This window comes from Pantherophis guttatus, chromosome 4 (genome assembly GCF_059756535.1).
Source record: "Pantherophis guttatus breed Tessera chromosome 4, ASM5975653v1, whole genome shotgun sequence".
NCBI lineage: Eukaryota > Metazoa > Chordata > Lepidosauria > Squamata > Colubridae > Pantherophis > Pantherophis guttatus.
Genome location: NC_142066.1, coordinates 64,641,420 through 64,660,014, shown reverse-complemented (window position 1 = coordinate 64,660,014; position 18,595 = coordinate 64,641,420). Strand labels below are relative to the sequence as shown.

Here is an 18,595-nt window from a genome sequence, read left to right as displayed (position 1 = left end):
TTGCATCCTGGACATAAATTGTTTCAACTCCTACCCTCAAAATGACGCTATAGAGCACTGCACACCAAAACAACTAGACACAAGAACATTTTTTCCTAAACACCATCACTCTGCTAAACAAATAATTCCCTCAATACTGTCAAACTATTCACTAAATCTGCATTATTATTAGTCTTCTCATCGTTCCTATCACCCATCTCCTCCCAATTATGATTGCATGACTGTAACTTTGTTGCTTGTATCCTTACAATTTATATTGAAAGTGATTGTTTCCCAGTATGATTTTATTGCTTATTTGTACCCTATGACTATCATTAAGGGTTGTACCTATGATTCTTGACGAATGTATCTTGTCTTTTTATGTACACTGAGAGCATATGCACCAAAGACAAATACCTTGTGTGCCCAATCACACTTAGCCAATAAAGAATTCCATTCTATTCAAAACAGTAACTTTTAGAAAGACTAGGGGACAATCACTTGAACATCAGCCAGCAGTATGTGGCAGCTGCCAAAAAATCTAATACAATCCTCGGTTGTAGAATCAGAGGCATAGAATCAAAACCACATGAAGTATTAGTACTGCTTAACAAAAGTTGGAAGTAACACTTTTTTCCTTTCCCCCCTTTATTCTACAGTTCATTCCTCCATTTTCACCTTTCCCCTCTATTTTCTTTTTAATGTGTATGTTATTTTTGATACATTTAATAAAATTATATATAAAAGAAAAAATAACTGTCCTGCTTAGCAATGGAAACTCTGGTCATAAATTAAGGAAACCTATAATGAATAAACTACCACTGAAATGAAGACTCTGGATTAAAAGTCTTCTGTTCATAAAACTGAAGTTTCTAAGTCAGTACTGCATGAAAATCAGTAGATTTTAAGCTATTTTTCTGTGTAAATAATTTCTTACAAACTTTTAATTGTTTGATTAATTTAATTTTAATTTAATAAAAAGCTTTTAATTAAAATTAATTAAATTTTAATTTAATCTTTAATTTAATCTTTAATTTTAAATTTAATTATGTTTTACTTTATTTTTAATTAACTTTTAATTGGTGTGGGGTAGATATTTCAAATTCAATTTGCATTAAGTGCAAAATATGAATTAGCTCATTACCTTAAGGACTGTAATACAGAAGCTCTTTCATAAAGTGAGGCAAACATGAAGAGTACTATAGTATGCTATTAGACATTAATTTATTAAATAGCAGAAATAAACAGAAAGGTGTTATTAACTTCAAATACAACAATACAGTAACTACCAAATGTAGGGAAGCAGCTTGACTAGATGTAGGGCAGGAGCACAAGAAATAATTTGACATCCAGTCAGAGAATGATGCGCGGCTGATGCATTCCTTATGTCACCATTAGGAACAGGCTCTATAAGCTTGCTGCTAGTAGTACTGATAGTAGTAGTGATAGTACTACATTCTTCATTTTGTAACCCGTCCTAAACGCTGTATCTTGATTATTTATTGCCTTTCTTATACTATAAAACAACTTTCCATTAATTGAACTCTTTCATGTTTCATCAATACATTAAGTTATTAACGTGATTTATTAGGTTTATACTTCCTATATACCATATTTTTCAGAGTATAAGACATACCTTTTTCCCCCAAAAAAGAGGGTGAAAATCTGGGTGCATCTTATACTCTGAATGTAGCCCCACCCAGCTTCTGAAATGGAGATTTCAGAGGCTAAAAGAAGCATCAGAAAAGAAGCCCCCAAACAGACCTTCAGAAAAGAAGCCCCCAAAAAGAGCTTCAGAAGTTTTTTTTTCTGAAGCTCTGTTTCAGAGGCTTTCAGAGGCAGAAAAGAAAGTTTTTTCTGAGTTTCAGAAGTTTCAGAGGCAGAAAAAAAAGCAAAAAAAAAGCAAGGCATAGAGCTCACAACAAAAGAACCTGTTGCAGCTGATTGGGGGTATTCCGGGAGGCCACCTGCCAATCAGCTTTTTTCCTATTTTCCTCCCCAAAAACTAAGGTGCCTCTTATACTCTGGTTTGTCTTATACGGTAATGTGAACCATGCCACTCTGATTAATTCAACAACATATGGCAAGAACAAACCACAACTTTGAACAATATGTGAGTCCAATTATACTGTTATAACCAAACCAAAATTGTTTGGTAGTAGTTGTACAAGCTTTTGGGGTTAAATAGAACAAGAGCAACAATTGTAGAATTAAATTTTCTTATCATTCCCTTAGTTCCTTGAGGACATAAAATGAAATAAAATTATGTAAAAGTTCCAAAAACAGTTAGATTAGAAAACAATGCAATTCTACATTTATTACGTAAGGGATATTCACCAATGTCATTGATTTGCAAAATTCTATATAGACTTCATAAAAACAATTACCCTTTTCCCAATCAGCATAACTTTACAACCATTTTTCACTCCAAGCGTTGACAATGGTTGTTCCATTTCTTTCAATGACTTTCCTAATAGAAAAAGAATAACCAAAACCTCAAATTTATTTTGGGAAATTCAACAAACAAAAACAAAAATAAAGTTTTAAATGTATTCAAAATATGATGTATGAAACAACTTTATCTTAAAATATATATTATACTTTGTATATACAGTATATGTCTATAAAAACCTAATTACAACCTGTTTTCAATAAGATTATTAACCTCCTATCCCAAATGCACGACTACTGCTTTGGGGAGTAGGGCAGGAAGGAGGTGGCATTTTGGAGGCATGTTGAATTCAAAACAAGTCTGGTTTAAACAAAAGCAAAAAAATGCATGAAGTATCATTATAGGAATGAGATATTTTACAAAAATCTTCCCCTACAATATTTTTAAACCAAAATAATTTTTCTATTAAATTCTTTTCAATCCATCATGTTAGAAATTATTTTAACATTTCAATTTTATTTCAAATTTAAAAAATAGTTTAAAATTTAATTTTCTTTAATATTATTAAAAACAAAAAGCAAGTAAAATAATTTGGAAAGGTTTCATCATTGTTGGATATTATAGATATTTTTGTTAATGTACATCATCTTTATTTTTCAACTATTCCTAAGTAAAACAGTTGATACTATGAAAACATTTCTATGTAAAAAATTCTTATACTCTTTCCTCAATAATAAAATAATTTTATATTATTTTAAAATCAATCCACAGATGAATAAAATATGAAATTATTTTAACTATTACAATCTTCCAATTTTGTAGAATATTTAATACTGGATATATCAAGCGCCTTACTTACATTTCTATATCTGGGAGAAAGCCTGATAGAATTTAGCAGGACTTGTGCCTGAATATACATGGAAGTTGTACTTACCCTTATATATCAGTTTCTGAAAAGAAACTGGAACTCCAGTTACTTGCTCAGTTAATAAAGCCAAATCATGTACTGTTGGTTGACTATCTTCTTGAGAATCAACCCGCAGATTATGCTTTTCATTGCCTGAAGATAAACAATATGAAAATATATTCAGATTACATTCAGCGAAAACAACAACTAGAACCATAATCTTAAAAAAAAAAAAAAACCACTGATTTTAGACTATTATTAAAGATCAGACCAAGCACAGTTTTAAATCTGAAATATCTAACAAACTAGGTAACAGCAGAAATTTCAAGGATTTTTGATATTAAAGTTGATTTAATGCAGATAAGACATAGGATATATATACATATTTGATATATACATAGGAGCCTACCGGCTGCGCATGTGCTTAAATATTTTCAGGAAGGGCTTATTTTCGGGGAGGGCTTATTTCAGTGCATGCACTCAAAAGCTCGATTGGGCTTATTATCTGGGGAGGTCTTATTTCCAGGAAAACAGGGTATGAGATTTGATTCTTTGAGAAACAAACTATAGTCTGCAGACCAAACAGTCAATCTAGGGAGGTATGTTATGGAGGTATTTTTGAGCAAAAATCAAAGATGTAACTGAGAATATTACTAAAATAATCAACCCCATGGATTACTGCTATTTTCTTCTCCTATATGTGGGGACCAATGACACAACAATGAATTTAAAAACAATAACAAGAAATTACAAACAGCTACAGGAGAAAGTTGAAGAATTAGGAACACAAGTAGTGTTTTCGTCGATACTTCCCACAAAAGGCCAACATCCAATGAGGGAGCAAAGGATTTTAGAATGAATCACTGGTTTAAAAACTGGTGTCACCCAAAGAACTTTGGTCTCCTAGACCATGGTCTGCATTACAAGAAGGACTACTGGCAAGGGATGGAGTGAACCTCAAAAGAACTGGAAAGAATATATTTGGAAAACTGGCTCCTCTTATAAGAAAGGCTTTAAACTAAAATTGAGAGGGGAGGGGGAGTCAATCTTCAATACCTTTAGAACCTAATTCTAAGCAAAAATCACAAGCTAACCAATTATATAAGGAGGTAGAGAATAAAGAGAAAGAAGAAGAAAAGGAAAAACACAACAAGGGAGTAATGGAAAGGATGGAAAACCCAACTACAAAATAGAAGATATAAGAAACATAACCAAGACCCATAAAGGACTCAAATGCCTGTACATTAACAGTCAAAGTTTAGGGAACAAACAGAGTAAACTTGAAGTATTAGTGCACAAAGTTAAATATGATATAGTTGCCATTACTGAAATATGTTGGAGTTGGAGTTGCATTATATATATAAGATCACTACATCGCCAGATAGCCCAAATCTGCAAAGATTAAGTGAGGAAAACAAAGGCTCAGAATGAACAAAGGCCTGCAACATAAGTCAAAGATAATTTTAAAATTTTTCTTTCAACATATAAATAACAGGAAAAAAGTAAAGGAAACAGTAGGTCCACTTAAGAGAGAACATGGCAAGAACTAAGAGGCAGCAGATAGAAAGCAAACTGCTTAACCCATTCTTTGCAGTCTTCACACAAAAAGAATCTATAGCCCAACTTACCAAAAACTTAACTGTAAAAGACAGACTAGAAATAAAAATTAAAATAAGCAAGAAAATGGTTAGAGGATACCTATCTGATCTTGACAAATATAAATCACTAGGACCTGATGGATTACCATCCCAGAGTTCTAAAGAGCTGGCAGATATTATCTCAGAACCATTGTACCATATCTTACAAAAATCCTGGAACACTGGGGAAGTACCTGAGGATTGGAAAAGAGCTGATATTGTTCCCATCTTTAAAAAAGGAAAAGAGAGAAAAAAAGCAGATCCAGGAAACTACAGATCAATCAGTTTAACATCAATATCTGTGAAGAAACTGGAAAAGATAATAAAAAAACAGATCTGCAAACATCTAGAAACAAATAAAGATATAACTAAAAGCCAGCATGGATTTGTTAAAAATAGAACATGACAAACTAAACTTATTTCATTATTTGACAAAGTGACTAAATTAGTAGACCAGCAAAACGCTGTGGACATAGTATACTTAAGACTTCAGCAAACTGACAAAGTAGACCAAAAAGTACTTCTTGGTAAACTAGAAAAATGTGGGATAGAAGCGTCACCACCAGATGGATTTGTAACTGGCTGACAACCGTACTCAAGTCGTCCTTAATGGTACTACATCTACATGGAGGGAAGTAAGTAGTGGGGTACCACAAGGTTCCATCTTAGGCCCAGTACTCTTCAATATCTTCATAAATGACTTAGATAAGGGAATATAAGGGGAACTCAAAAAATTTGCAGATGACACTAAGCTGGCAGGAATAGCTCACACCATAGAAGACAACATCAGGATCCAAAAAGATCTTGATAGGGTTGCTAGGTCTGCTTCCAAAAAATAGCGGTCAAGCGGGGGTGAGAGTTAAGTAGTAAAAAAATAAAAATAAATTTACAATTAAATTATATATTTCTTGAAAAAGTACGTCCACTTATCAAGGGATGAATCGCCCTGCAGATGAACATAAACTTCTTCTAAAGCAGAAATTTCATCAAAGAGAGTGTTGGGTGGAAGTTCTTCTCGCCATGGTGATAATAACCAGATGTTCATCATTTCTTCTAAAGTTGGAGGATTATTGCGATCAATTAGATTGAAACAATTTAGTGTCTCATATACTGAATCGGTGAAATTATACCACTTTTCTAGGTACGCAATGGCTCTTTGATACACGTTGATGGCTTCTTTCTTGAACTTTTGCAGGGCATTCTCAGGCAAATGTTTTTTACGTAAGGCAAATAAAACTTTCATTCCAAAAAACTGCTCATTGTATTTTTTTTGCAAAGAATCACACAGATTACACATGATAATGTGAAGATCACATGCAAGAATTTTCTTGCTTTCCAGCTTCAGTAGGATGTCTTGCATTATTGACATGAAGAAGTGCGTGAAATATAAATACAATTCTGAAATTGTTGGTTCATCATCCTTTGCGAGTTCATTTTCCTGATCCGAAATAAGGTTCCAGATAACTTTATGGCACTCATCAGATCCAAGAGAAATAAAATACGATTTTAGAGGTATCCAGTTTAAAAGAAGTCTTTCGACCGCTTTAAACAAACTTAACCAACGGGTTGAAACATGGCGCAAAACTTCATGGAATTCTGACTCGCAAAACTAAAAAAATGATTTCAACTTTTCTTGTTTCTTCGCAGAATTCAAAAATTCGGCAAAAACCTTCAGCACTACATTTTCGATATCAAAAGATAACTGCTTTAACTCATTTTTTGCGCTGTTGTATAAAATGTGATTATTGCAATGAGCAGCTAAAATATTGTCATTTTCCAGCAATAATTTTTGGTAAACAGATTTGTTCACTCCATAATTGACCAATGCATTATCTGCTGAGTAAGCTGAAACATTATTTATTTCCAATTCATTATCACTAAGAACTCGACACAGCTGATTTTTTATTGATGTAGAATCTTCGAAAGAATCCTCATAAAAGTCTAAAATTTTCACACACAGTCCTTCTTCACAAGTAAAATATTGTGCAACAACGGGATACATTTTGCGATTTCCCTTGTTTGATGCGTCAGTGGAGAGAGAAAATGGAATTCCAGTTTTAAGATCATTGAGAACCAACTCAATAGAAAAAGGATACAAAACCTCATTGACAATAGCTGATGATTTGGTTCTTCCACAAGACATCTTTTTTACAATTTCTGAATCATCAAAAATTTGCTTCATTAACTTAATACCGCAATCTTGAGCCAGAAAAGAAATATGGTGTTTGATCCCATGGTAAGTTTCAGCCATTTCAGTTACAGTCACTTTCTCACTGAAAGAGGAGTCTTTAACAATGAAAAACGAATTGATTCGCTTGTTGCTGGAAGCTATTTTCTCCTTATCTAAATGATTTTTTGTGCTTGCATGCTGTGTGACAGCTTTTATACCATTATATTCAATTGTGAACAATTTCTGACACAATTTACAGTAGGCCGTCGTATTTGTTCTGTCGGTTTCGTTTTAGGTAATCCATGCAAAAGTAGCTTCCCAGTCTTTGGTGTATTTGCACACTCCTCTCTTTCGTTTTAAAGAATTCGAAATCTCGCCGCTGTCACTCTCATCACTCGACGCCATTTTAGGTCAGTCGACACAAGCTACAATACATTTTAAAAATGTGAACTGTACTTAATTTTATAATATATTTTTATTTTAATCTCATCATTAATTTTTTCGGAGAATCGAGTTCAATGGATATTCAATCTTTGTCTCATTCTAACTTATGAAAAAAAAAAAACATGATTCTCCTATCCTTATTCTCTTAGACTGTACAGCTTTAGATTACATACCATTTCATCATAAAGCTTTTGAATTAAAAAATGTCCACTATTTTGTGAAAAAAAATAGTGAACATAATGTGAAAAAAGCAGACTTTCCGCTCAAATAGTGGACACCTGGCAAGGGTAGATCTTGATGGACTTGAACAATGGGCCCTATCCAACAAAATGAAATTTAATGTGGAGAAAAGCAAGGTTTTATCCTTAGACAGGAAAAATCAAAGGTATAAGTACAAATTAGGTGAAACCTGGCTCAAAACAGTAATAGTAAGAGGGACCTTGAAGTCCTGGAGATGATCACTTAAACACGAGCCAGCAGTATGTGGCAGCAGCCAAAATATCTTAATTCAATCCTTGGTTGTATAAACAGAGGCATAATATCAAAATCATGTGAAGTATTAGTACCGCTTTATAAATTCTTAGTAAAGCCACACTTGGAATTCTATATTCAGTTTTGGTCACATTATAAAAAAAGATGTTGAGACTTTGGAAAAAATGCAAAGAGGAGCAACTAAGATGATTAGGCCTGGAGACAAAAACATATGAAGAACATTGCAGGAATTGGAATTTGACTAGTCTAGAGAAAAGAAGGACTAAGGGGAACGTGATAGCAGTATTCCAATATTTGTGAGGTTGCCACAAAGAGAAGGTGGTCAATTTATTTTTCAAAGCACCACAGGCCAGGAAAAGAAATAATGGATGGAAATTAATCAAGGAAACAAACAACCTAGAATTACGGAGAAACTTCCTAATAGTGGGAGCAATTAATCAGTGGAACTACTTGCCGTCAGAAGTTGTAGGTGCTTCACAGGGTGGATAAAAATCAATGATTTTTTTTAAAAATCAAAAAAATCAGATTTTTTAAAATTTAAATCGGATTTTTTTGATTTAAATCAGATTTTTTTGATTTTTATCGAATTTATTTTAATAAAAAACTTTTGGGGTAAAAATCTATAGTAAGATAGTTTTCTATTTAAGATATATAAATAATTTAGTTTATTCAGCATGAAATGGAGCTTAGTTATGTAGCATGAGGCTGTATATTCTGCAACACTGGGACTATCGGTAAGTCAACAGTGGGTCAAAGGAGTAGCAGAGATGACAGTTGCTTTTTAAAAATTATGATTTAAATCGAGTTGATTTAAATCAAGCCTTTTTACTAGTGATTTAAATAATGATTTAAATTGTGATTTAAATCAACTCAATTTAAATCAAATCCACCCTGGTGCTTCATCACTGATGGTTTTTAGGAAGAGACTGAACAGTCACTTGTCTGAAATGGTATAGGGTCTCCTGCTGGAGCAGGAAATTGGACTAGAAGACCTCGAAGGTCCTTTCCAGCTCTATTCTGATTGAAAAGATTCTGATCATGAAAGTTTCTGAGCTTAAAACAGCTGTTTTCAGCATTTGTATTCACATGGGTTTTTTCCAAGCTAGAGATAAAATATAGCCATGTTTAAAGTATTTCATTTTGTATCTTTTCTGGAGAGCACGCAGTGTGAATATTTATAGTTTGAATACAAACGTCCTTGGCAAATATGTTTGGCTGCCTATCCCACAACTCATTTGAGTAATATTGTATACTTATACAGTTGCAAGAAAAAGTATGTGAACCCCTTGGGGTTACGTGGAGTTTTGCATAAATTGGTCATAAAATGTGCTCTGAACTTCATCTAAGTCACAACAATAGAAAAACACAGTCTGCTTAAAATAATACTACACAAACATTAGATGTTGCCATGGTTTAATTGAACATAACATGTAAACATTCACAGTGCAGGGAGGAAAAAGTATGTGAACCTTTGGACTTAATAACTGGTTGACCCTCCTTTGGCAGCAATAACCTCAACCAAACGTTTCCTGTAGTTGCAGATCAGACCTGCACAACGATCTGGAGTAATTTTGGAACACTCCTCTTCACAAAACTGTTTCAGTGTAGCAATATTCTTGGGATGTCTGGTGTGAATCGCTCTCTTAAGGTCATACGACAGCATTTCAATCGGGTTGAGGTCAGGACTCTGACTGGGCCACTCCAGAACGCATATTCTGTGCTGTTGAAGCCATTTTTTTGTTGAATTACTTGTATGCTTTGGGTCATTGTCCTGTTGCATCACCCATCCTCTGCGGAGCTTCAGTTGGCGAACAGATGGTCGTACGTTTTCCTGCAAAATGTCTTGATAAACTCTGGAATTCATTTTCCCATCAATGACAACAATCTGTCCAGGCCCTGAGGCAGCAAAGCAGCCCCAAACCATGATGCTCCCTCCGCCATGTTTTACAGTGGGGATGAGGTTTTGATGTTGGTGTGCTGTGCCTTTTTTTCTCCACACATAGTGTTGTGTGTTCTTCCCAAACAACTCAATTTTGGTTTCATCTGTCCACAGTATATTTTGCCAGTAGTGCTGTGGAACATCCAGGTGCTCTTTTGCAAACTTCAAACGTGCTGCAATATTTTTTTTTGGACAGCAATGGCTTCCTCCGTGGTGTCCTCCCATGTACTCCATTCTTGTTTAATGTTTTTCTTATTGTAGATGTGTCAACAAAAATGTTAGCATGTGCCAGAGATTTCTGTAGGTCTTTAGCTGACACTCTAGGATTCTTCTTTACCTCATGAAGCATTCTGCACTGTGCTCTTGCAGTCATTTTTACAGGACAACCATGCCTAGGGAGAGTAGCAACAGTGCTAAACTTTCTCCATTTGTAGACAGTCTGTCTTACCGTGGACACATGAACATCAAGGCTTTTGGAGATACTTTTGTAACCCTTTCCAGCTTCATGTAAGTCAACAATTCTTGATCGTAGGTCTTCTGAGAGCTCTTTTCTGCGAGGCATGGTTCACATCAGACAGTGCTTCTTGAAACCAGTAAACCCAAAACAGGTGTGTGTTTTTAAAGGGCAGGACAGCTGTCAGCAACACATCCAATATCATCACACTGATTGGAGTCAAGGTTGGCTCACTCCTGGCTCCAATTAGCCCTTGGAGAAGTCATTAGGCTAGGGGCTCACATACTTTTTCCTCCCTGCACTGCGAATGTTTACATGTTATGTTCAATTAAACCATGGCAACAATAAGCAGACTGTGTTTTTCTATTGTTGTGACGTTCAGAGCACATTTTATGACCAATTCATGCAAAACTCCACGTAATCCCAAGGGGTTCACATACTTTTTCTTGCAATTGTAATTGTTGTAGCTTAAAGCAAATAAGAATGAATATACTGAACCAAATTGAGAGGAAAGAAGATGCCAAAATTTCAGAGGTTTCTGAGAAGATTTAGCCCATTCATCTGCAAACATCTGAAACTGTTGCTAACATAGGTTCTACTGTTAATTTTATTACATTTGTTCCATTAATTATATTTATTCTACTTCTAAATCCCAATCCTAAACAAACCACATAAATTCTGTATTTCATATTTTTCTTGCACACCATGACAATATCACTTTTAAGACTTATCAGTAAGAAATGGATAGCGAAACAAGACATGTATAAGTCAACCTCACTACAAACAAAAAGATGTATCTAATTTTAATTTTTGTTTTATATTACTCTATTTTACAATTGAATATCTTGTTCTCAGTTGATACAACTGAGTATCAAAGTAGTATTAAAGTACAGTAATTACTATTTAATCATTAGTGTTTGTATTTGTATTACAGTGCTCCATTTTTATATTTTATTTCTAATTTAATTTTAATTTGAGCTTTGTAAATTATATCATGTTAGAAAAGCAAGAATGCATTGAGTCATTGTTTCAGAGATATTTTCTTACCTAAACCAATAAACCAAATGACCACAAGCAGACTAAAAGTAGTGGGAGTAGGTTCAGATTTCCTGCAAGCTTCCCTATTGACTGCTTATTGGAAATTAGCAGAGAGTATTGGAAATCATAATCAAATGACTACGTTGGTGATGCAGAGGATGTGGCTACACTGCAATAGCTATAACTTTGCCAATACAGCCAGTTTGAAGCTCCTTAAAATTTCAATACCATAAAATAAGATAACCTTTATTGTCATTTTTTTTTTTGTGGGCATACTGGCACATATTAAAAATGAAATTCTGTTGCCTGTTCTCAAAAGTATACACATATGTAACACACATATGGATATGCTGTATACATACATAGGTATATACCTACACCCTAACATATACATACATATAAATATTAATCACTGACCATCTTGAATACATAGTAGAAAGAGGAAGCTTGAGAATTCACAAGGTTGATTCACAATTCACAAGGGACGGGGGATGAGCGTGTTTGCAGCAGCTCTTCTTGGCTTTATTTTATTTTATCAATTTTTAGTATCCCCATTGGATCCTTTTTATTTAAATAATATTTTTCGGAGACGATAACAGAGTAGACACAGACAAAGTTTTGTCTGCTGAGGACGAATAAGGCATGGGGATGGCACCAGCCCGGGATCTCTCCCACCAGTGAAGAATGCAAAACAACCCAAAATCTACGAGCACTTTGCTGGCAAAAGATTTGTAAGTAAAACTATCCCCCACTCCATTTCCAACAATCTGGAGAGGTTAGAATGGGACCTGCAAAGAGTTCTGACAAAACAGTAGATACTAGACTTTCCTGGTCTGGGGGGAGGGGAGCAAAACGACAGCCAGTTGTTTTCACAAACAATGAGTCCAGCTACAGCCAGTATGGAGACTGAGATAAAGACTAAAAAGGTTAATAACAAACTAATTCAGAGTGTGGAGAGCTTACTGTGGGAGAATACAACAGAGTTTATGGCAAAGCAATGCTTCTCACAGCGCAAATGGTTCTTTCAATATTTGAACAACTAATAACCATCCAACATGATGTAGAGACACTGAAAAAAGATATAGCTGTTTTTCTGCAAGCACAACATCAGGCTACAGGTATTCCCACTAAAGTCCTGAGTATGGTAAATCCCATACTCAGGATAAGGAAGAGGAAACAGGAAAAGAGCCTGCTAAAAAGTGGCAGCCCATTCAGAAAAACAGATAAGGCAACAAGAGGTGGCAGTATTAACAAGAGGTGGCTTCCTGAGGCCCCAGATTGGAAGCGGATACTTTCAAGCAGCCAACCATACCGCTGATGCTATTTAAGATGAAGGCACATCTAGCCTCCTTTCAAATCTTTCCCATTAAAGTTTTCTGTGAGGAAAGGGTTAAACTCTTAATTGTTAACATGCGAGCTCCCAAAGTTGCTGTCTCTTCCGCATTCTCAACCTTGGAAAAGAGAGAGGAAGAAAGTGGGAGTAAGCCAGCCTTGTTTGGTGAAGATGCACTTAACAGCACAGAAACTGGTCTGATTAATGCTTTTGGTGCCCTCCCAAGGAAAGAACAAGATAACATACTATTCAAGTTAGAAAATTTAAAGAAATCCTTATTGGTCATAATCGACACAGCTGAACCACTTATTGATCTGGTTTCCCCTATAATTGAGCCTCTTACTTCTCCCTCAGGGGGCAAGAATTTGCATGAATATGAGATCATGGAAAACAGAAGCCATGATACACAGGGGCCAGTAGAGGCCCCAGTAGAGAAGGAGATGTTAGCATCCTTATGGGATTATCCTATGATACCTTCAGCACCACATCAAGAAATCGAGAGAGGACCCACATCAACATCATCATCTCAAAGCCAAATGGAGCATGATCTAATAACCTCCCTGCTCTACACCTAGAGAAGAGGCACCAGAATGGCAAGCCTTGTTAACTGGTGCTAAATCCTTTTACCTTGAACAATTTCCCCAGGAGTCTACACAGAATTTAGAGGGGGCTCCCCTCCTTTTAGAGAAGGCCAATTTCGTGCGTGACGACACCTCAACCCATTGCAACAACCCTACAACTTCCCTTTGTATAAATCAAATTTCCTGATGAGCTGCAAAAGATGATCCCCTCTCCATTATAACCTGGAATATAGTGGGTTGGACTGTTCCATCAAAAGACCAACTTTTTTTTAGACTACATATCAAAATTTGACATTCTCTTCTTACAGGAAACGTGGGCCTTTGCAGAAATATAGTTTGATGGTTATTCGGTTAACTCTATCCCAGCTGTCCCAAGTAAGGTGGGTGGGAGAGCTAAAGGGGGCATTGTGACATTAGTAAATACATCCCTACAATTTAAATGTGTATCACTGCCACCTTTTCAGCAATGGGTTGTGACTACCTTACTCTTATTTAAACAGGTGGAAATTTTGCTTTTTAGTATCTATATTCCTCCACTTAATAAGAATAATTTGATCAACAAGATTTGGGATGGCATAGATTTTATCCTGGGCTGCTTAGACAAATACCCTACAGCAGCAATAATTATTGGGGGGACTTAAACGTTAGGATGTGCTCAAACGATCAAGCATTATTTAATCAATTTAAGATCCATTATGATGAGAATGTTCCAGGAGAACCCCTGCATTTCAGACAATTTAAAGACACTAAGGCAAATCAGGCAGGTCTGTGTGTAAGACAGATGACTGTACGTTTGGATCCTTAACAGTTCCACATTTATTTATTTATTTATTTATTTGTTTGTTTAAATTTCTATACCGCCCTTCTCCAATATAGGACTCAGGGCGGTGAACAGCCAAAGTAAAAAACAAGACATACAAAATCTAAAAACTGTTTAAAATAATTAAATATTTTGGCCGTAATTAAAACAATTCCAATTTAAAATCAGTTTAAAATTTAACTCAAGCCAGCCCAGCTAGTTGAATGGGATGACTACCCAGCAGACTATATGTATTGGGGAGCAGGAAGAAAATCTACAGTTGATTTCTAGATAATATCATATGACCTCCCGAAGTTCTTGCAGAAGATGGGGGTAGACTCGCTACTGGAAAGCGATCACAATTCACTAATCCTCACTCTTACATTACACCAGAAATTTCTAAGGGCTGGCTCAATCTACATATTCAGGTTAGAGAGTCAAAATACCCAGGTAAAAATTAAATGGACCCAAAAAATGCAAAGGAAGTTACTAAATGGATGTTAGTTCCAGAAACCATAGAATTACGTACATCTTTACTAAGAAATAAGTTTGAAGGACCATACTTAGAGGAGTCTGAAACTTTAATTTCAAATTTCAAATCCGTTCTCACTAACAGAATTCTAGCTCACTCCAAAAAGCCGGAATTAAAGAATAAAAAATTGTTTGATAGAGATTGCGTGCAACTAAAAAGGCTATATAATAAGGACAGAAAAAGTAAAAATGACCCTTCCGAGGATCACACTCATTACTTAAAGCAGTTGAAGGCACAATATAAGACCCTCCTAAAAGAAAAGAAAAGTGCGGCTTTGAAGGAATCTTGGCAGAGATTAATTACATCAGTCAGGACAAAAAATACATCTCTTTTTTGGTACATCACCAGAGGATTGGGAAAATCCCTCCTACCCCCAATTAATCAGGTACCGATTAAGGCCTGGGAAGAATACTTTAGAGAGCTATATACAGACCCCGACTATGTACCTAAGGAGCGCCAAATTAGTTTGGACCAAACTGCTTACTGCCCCCTGTTATACCAGAAGAAATATCCCAGTTGATTGGAGCCCTCAAGGCTAATAAGGCACCTAGTGCTGATAATGTCCTCCCAGAAATAATCAAAAAGAACACCAGTTGGTGGGCTCCACTTTTAGCATCTCTGTTTACATTCATAGATAAAACCGGCTGTATGCCAAGAGATTGGGGATTAGCAATTATTATACCAATCTATAGAAAGGGTAATAGAAATGACCCAGGCAATTATAGACCTATTAGTTTTCTGAGTGTTATTAGTAAATTGTATGCCAAACACCTAAACTATAAACTTTAGGCTTGGCTAATTTCAGGGGGGATCTACGGTGGATCACATCCTGGTACTTCACCATCTGGTACAAAAATATATGTATAAAAAAAATCGTTTCTTTACATGGCCTTCCTTGATTTTAAGCAGGCCTTTGATTCAATATCCAGGAACACTCTATGGGAGAAATTAAAATACACTACAATCAATAAACACCTCATTTTCCTCATACAAAAATTGTATGCCAATTCCATCTTGAAAGTGAGGTGTAATCCTCAAGGGACTTTAACCGGCCCAGTAAGGGTTCAAAAAGGAGTACGGCAGGGTTGCATCCTGTCCCCCTCCCTTTTTAATTCCTACATTAATCCCCTGATTGATCTCTTACAGAACTCTGATCTACCTCCTCCTAACCTAGCACAATGCAAAATTCCAATTCTCCTATATGCCGGTGATGCTGCTATTATTTCACAAACTCCCATAGGACTGGAGAGAGCAATTACGGCAACACTTGGCTATTGTAGACAGAACAAGTTGATCCTTAACTTTGATAAATCAAAAATTTTAGTTTTTGCTAAAAGACCCAGTCAATACTCCTGGAAAATTGAAGGACATAGATTGGAACAGGTTAGGACATTTAGATACCTTGGGGTGATCTTCCACTTGCAAGGGATATGGAAGGCAAACCTGGAGCATTCATAGCAAGCAGCCAATAGGTCCTCAAATACAATTAAACATTTCTTTTACACAGGCGGAGGTCAATTAGTACCTGCTGCCTTAAAACTTTTTGAGGCCAAAACATTGGCGCAAATTCTTTATGGGACACAAACAGGAATCCTTGCAAAGAAAAACTTGCTAGAAATCATACAAACTAAATTCTGCGAGCCATCTTACCTGCACCCAAAAGAACTTCAAATGCCCAGTTAAGAATTGAGACAGGTATGCCTCAAATTCAGGTAAGAGCCTGGAAGATGATGATCCTTTATTGGCTAAAAATGCTTCCCTCAATAAAGGTGGAGGCCTCAGACATAACCTGTCCCCCAGTTTTTATGCTGCTTTTGCATCAGTCCCCAGGATGATCAAAGATCAAGACCACTTCACAGGTTCACCAAGAAGGCCATGCTTAATGATCCATCCAAGACCTAAGAGAAAGACTTAGGACAATGACTTTTAAAGATTCTCTGCCTACTCAACTAACAAGATTAGATGAGAAATGAAATTACCAGGGAGAACATATATATAATAAGATCCCCCTAATCAATTTGCTCAGACTAAAGAAGGTACTTGGATAAAGCAGCAAAACATTTCAAACAAAAAAGAAAAAGTCCAGTTGCAATGACTCAACTTCCAGACAATTACTTACATGACTGAGAATATTATCAGCACTGAGATTGCTACTTTTTCACATTAGGGTCTGAACAAGGAATTATAGTAGTTTATCCTAGAGATTTTTAAAAAAATCTTCTATTACAAATTAGAAATATAACAAAAATAAGCACCAATCTCACTATTCAAATTAAAATTTCATTGGATATTGATTTTGCTCTAAAACTTTCCTATTTTCCATATATAAATTATAAATTTTGAGGGGAACTTAAAAAATTACAAATATTTTTATGTCAGTACATACTATGAATTATGAGTTAGTGTCTCAGTACCATTTCCAATAATTCCATAACATTGATCACTGTTATTATATTCATAATGTAGATTTTGGAAAATGGAGAATTTAGTTGCTAAAGCCACCTTTGTGACTGTTAGTAATAAAACTGTTATTGATGTTTCTATATGTTGCTCCATTTCAAGAGACCAACATGTTTTACAGAATTTAAATAAGATTTTAAAAAATAATTAGTAACATTATAATTTAACAGTCTAATGGACCACTCTTTAGGAGCAGATGATGGCCTCTGTCGACCAGCATCAGGTAGGTAAAAGCGGGAGCATGAAGTAGTCGAAATTTGGTTTTACCTTTACCAATTTTTTTATTTATTTACACAGGCATTCACCAAAATACACTATAGTTACTTCTGCTGGGAGAATTAGTCTTCGGGCCAAGTGGTAGATTAAATTCGATCAAAATTCAAAAGAAATGGAAATAGGGAAATGGGATCAACACAAGAAATACAAAAGAATTCCTATACAGTATCCGTGGACACCGTTCCTCCCAAACCAGTTAGCCTGATGGCTGTCATGCGTGGCTGCGACAGGCAAGGATCAGCGGCTTGTCACCGCCAACTCGCAACAAGTCAGCGAGGAAGACTTGCCCACCCCCACTTTTTTTTTTCCCGTTTTCTGGCACGGCTTCTTACCGTACGTGACCGTTACTATCACGGGCGAGCTCTCGTAAGGCTCCGCCATTCCTGCTGGCGCACCCCTCCGGTCGAGTTGCCTCTGAAATGGCCAGCAGCCGCTTCTCCTTCCTTCTAGTCCGGAAACTACCCGGCACCTAGAAAAAATGGGGAAGAAGGGGTGTGACGCCAGAAAACTTCCGATAACCAGCCCCTCGTCTTGATAGCGGGGATTGGAGGGCAAAGAAATACCGCCTTCCTTGTACTACAAATAAGGTACTGACGGGTATTTCTGCGAGCCAAGTCCAAGCAGCGTTACACGTTCATTTGTGCAGAAGGAAAATTGTTAGCAGACATAGCTTATTTCATCACACCATGTCAAAGAATAATTTTACAGTAACACAATTTTGAAGGCGGAGGTGGCTGTTTCAGCAGTAATAAAGGGATTTTTCATTTTTTACCTATTTCGTAATTAGCAATTTATTCTATATGTACATTTTTGCTTGTCTGTTCAAATTGAATGTTCAAAGTACCGGTAGCATCTATGTATCAATACAAATCATATTGCGCTAATACCATCAGAGCAAGACTTTGTGATTGGACTCTGACAGAAAAAAAGAGACCTAAAATCCAGCAGGTTTATCTGTTTTGAAGTAATTGAAATATTACTTTTACACAACATTAAATAAAATATAACTAAATAAATATACTTTATTAACCTCAGTATTTGAATATTCATAGCACTCTGAATCATAAACATGGTTGGATTCACTCAGCATGCTAGACTAAGTAACTAGATTGTTTCAAATTCAAAGTGGTACCTGGATGCAGACTAATGGAGAAGCACTTGG

At 35.8% G+C, this 18,595-nt stretch overlaps 1 protein-coding gene across 1 annotated transcript in view; it reads right to left on the bottom strand.

Moving 5' to 3' along the window:
- BAG1 (BAG cochaperone 1) overlaps positions 1–17,941 on the bottom strand; it is a 53,255-nt gene extending 35,314 nt beyond the window's left edge. Inside the window, exons 1-3 of the mRNA XM_034416342.2 lie at positions 17,766–17,941; positions 3,306–3,431; positions 2,367–2,449 (exon numbers count right to left, since the gene is read on the bottom strand). Coding sequence (XP_034272233.1) covers positions 2,367–2,449; positions 3,306–3,431; positions 17,766–17,814 — 258 coding nt within the window. The 5' untranslated portion in view covers positions 17,815–17,941. The remainder of the gene's footprint in view (positions 1–2,366; positions 2,450–3,305; positions 3,432–17,765) is intronic.
- Positions 17,942–18,595: the final 654 nt, after the last annotated feature.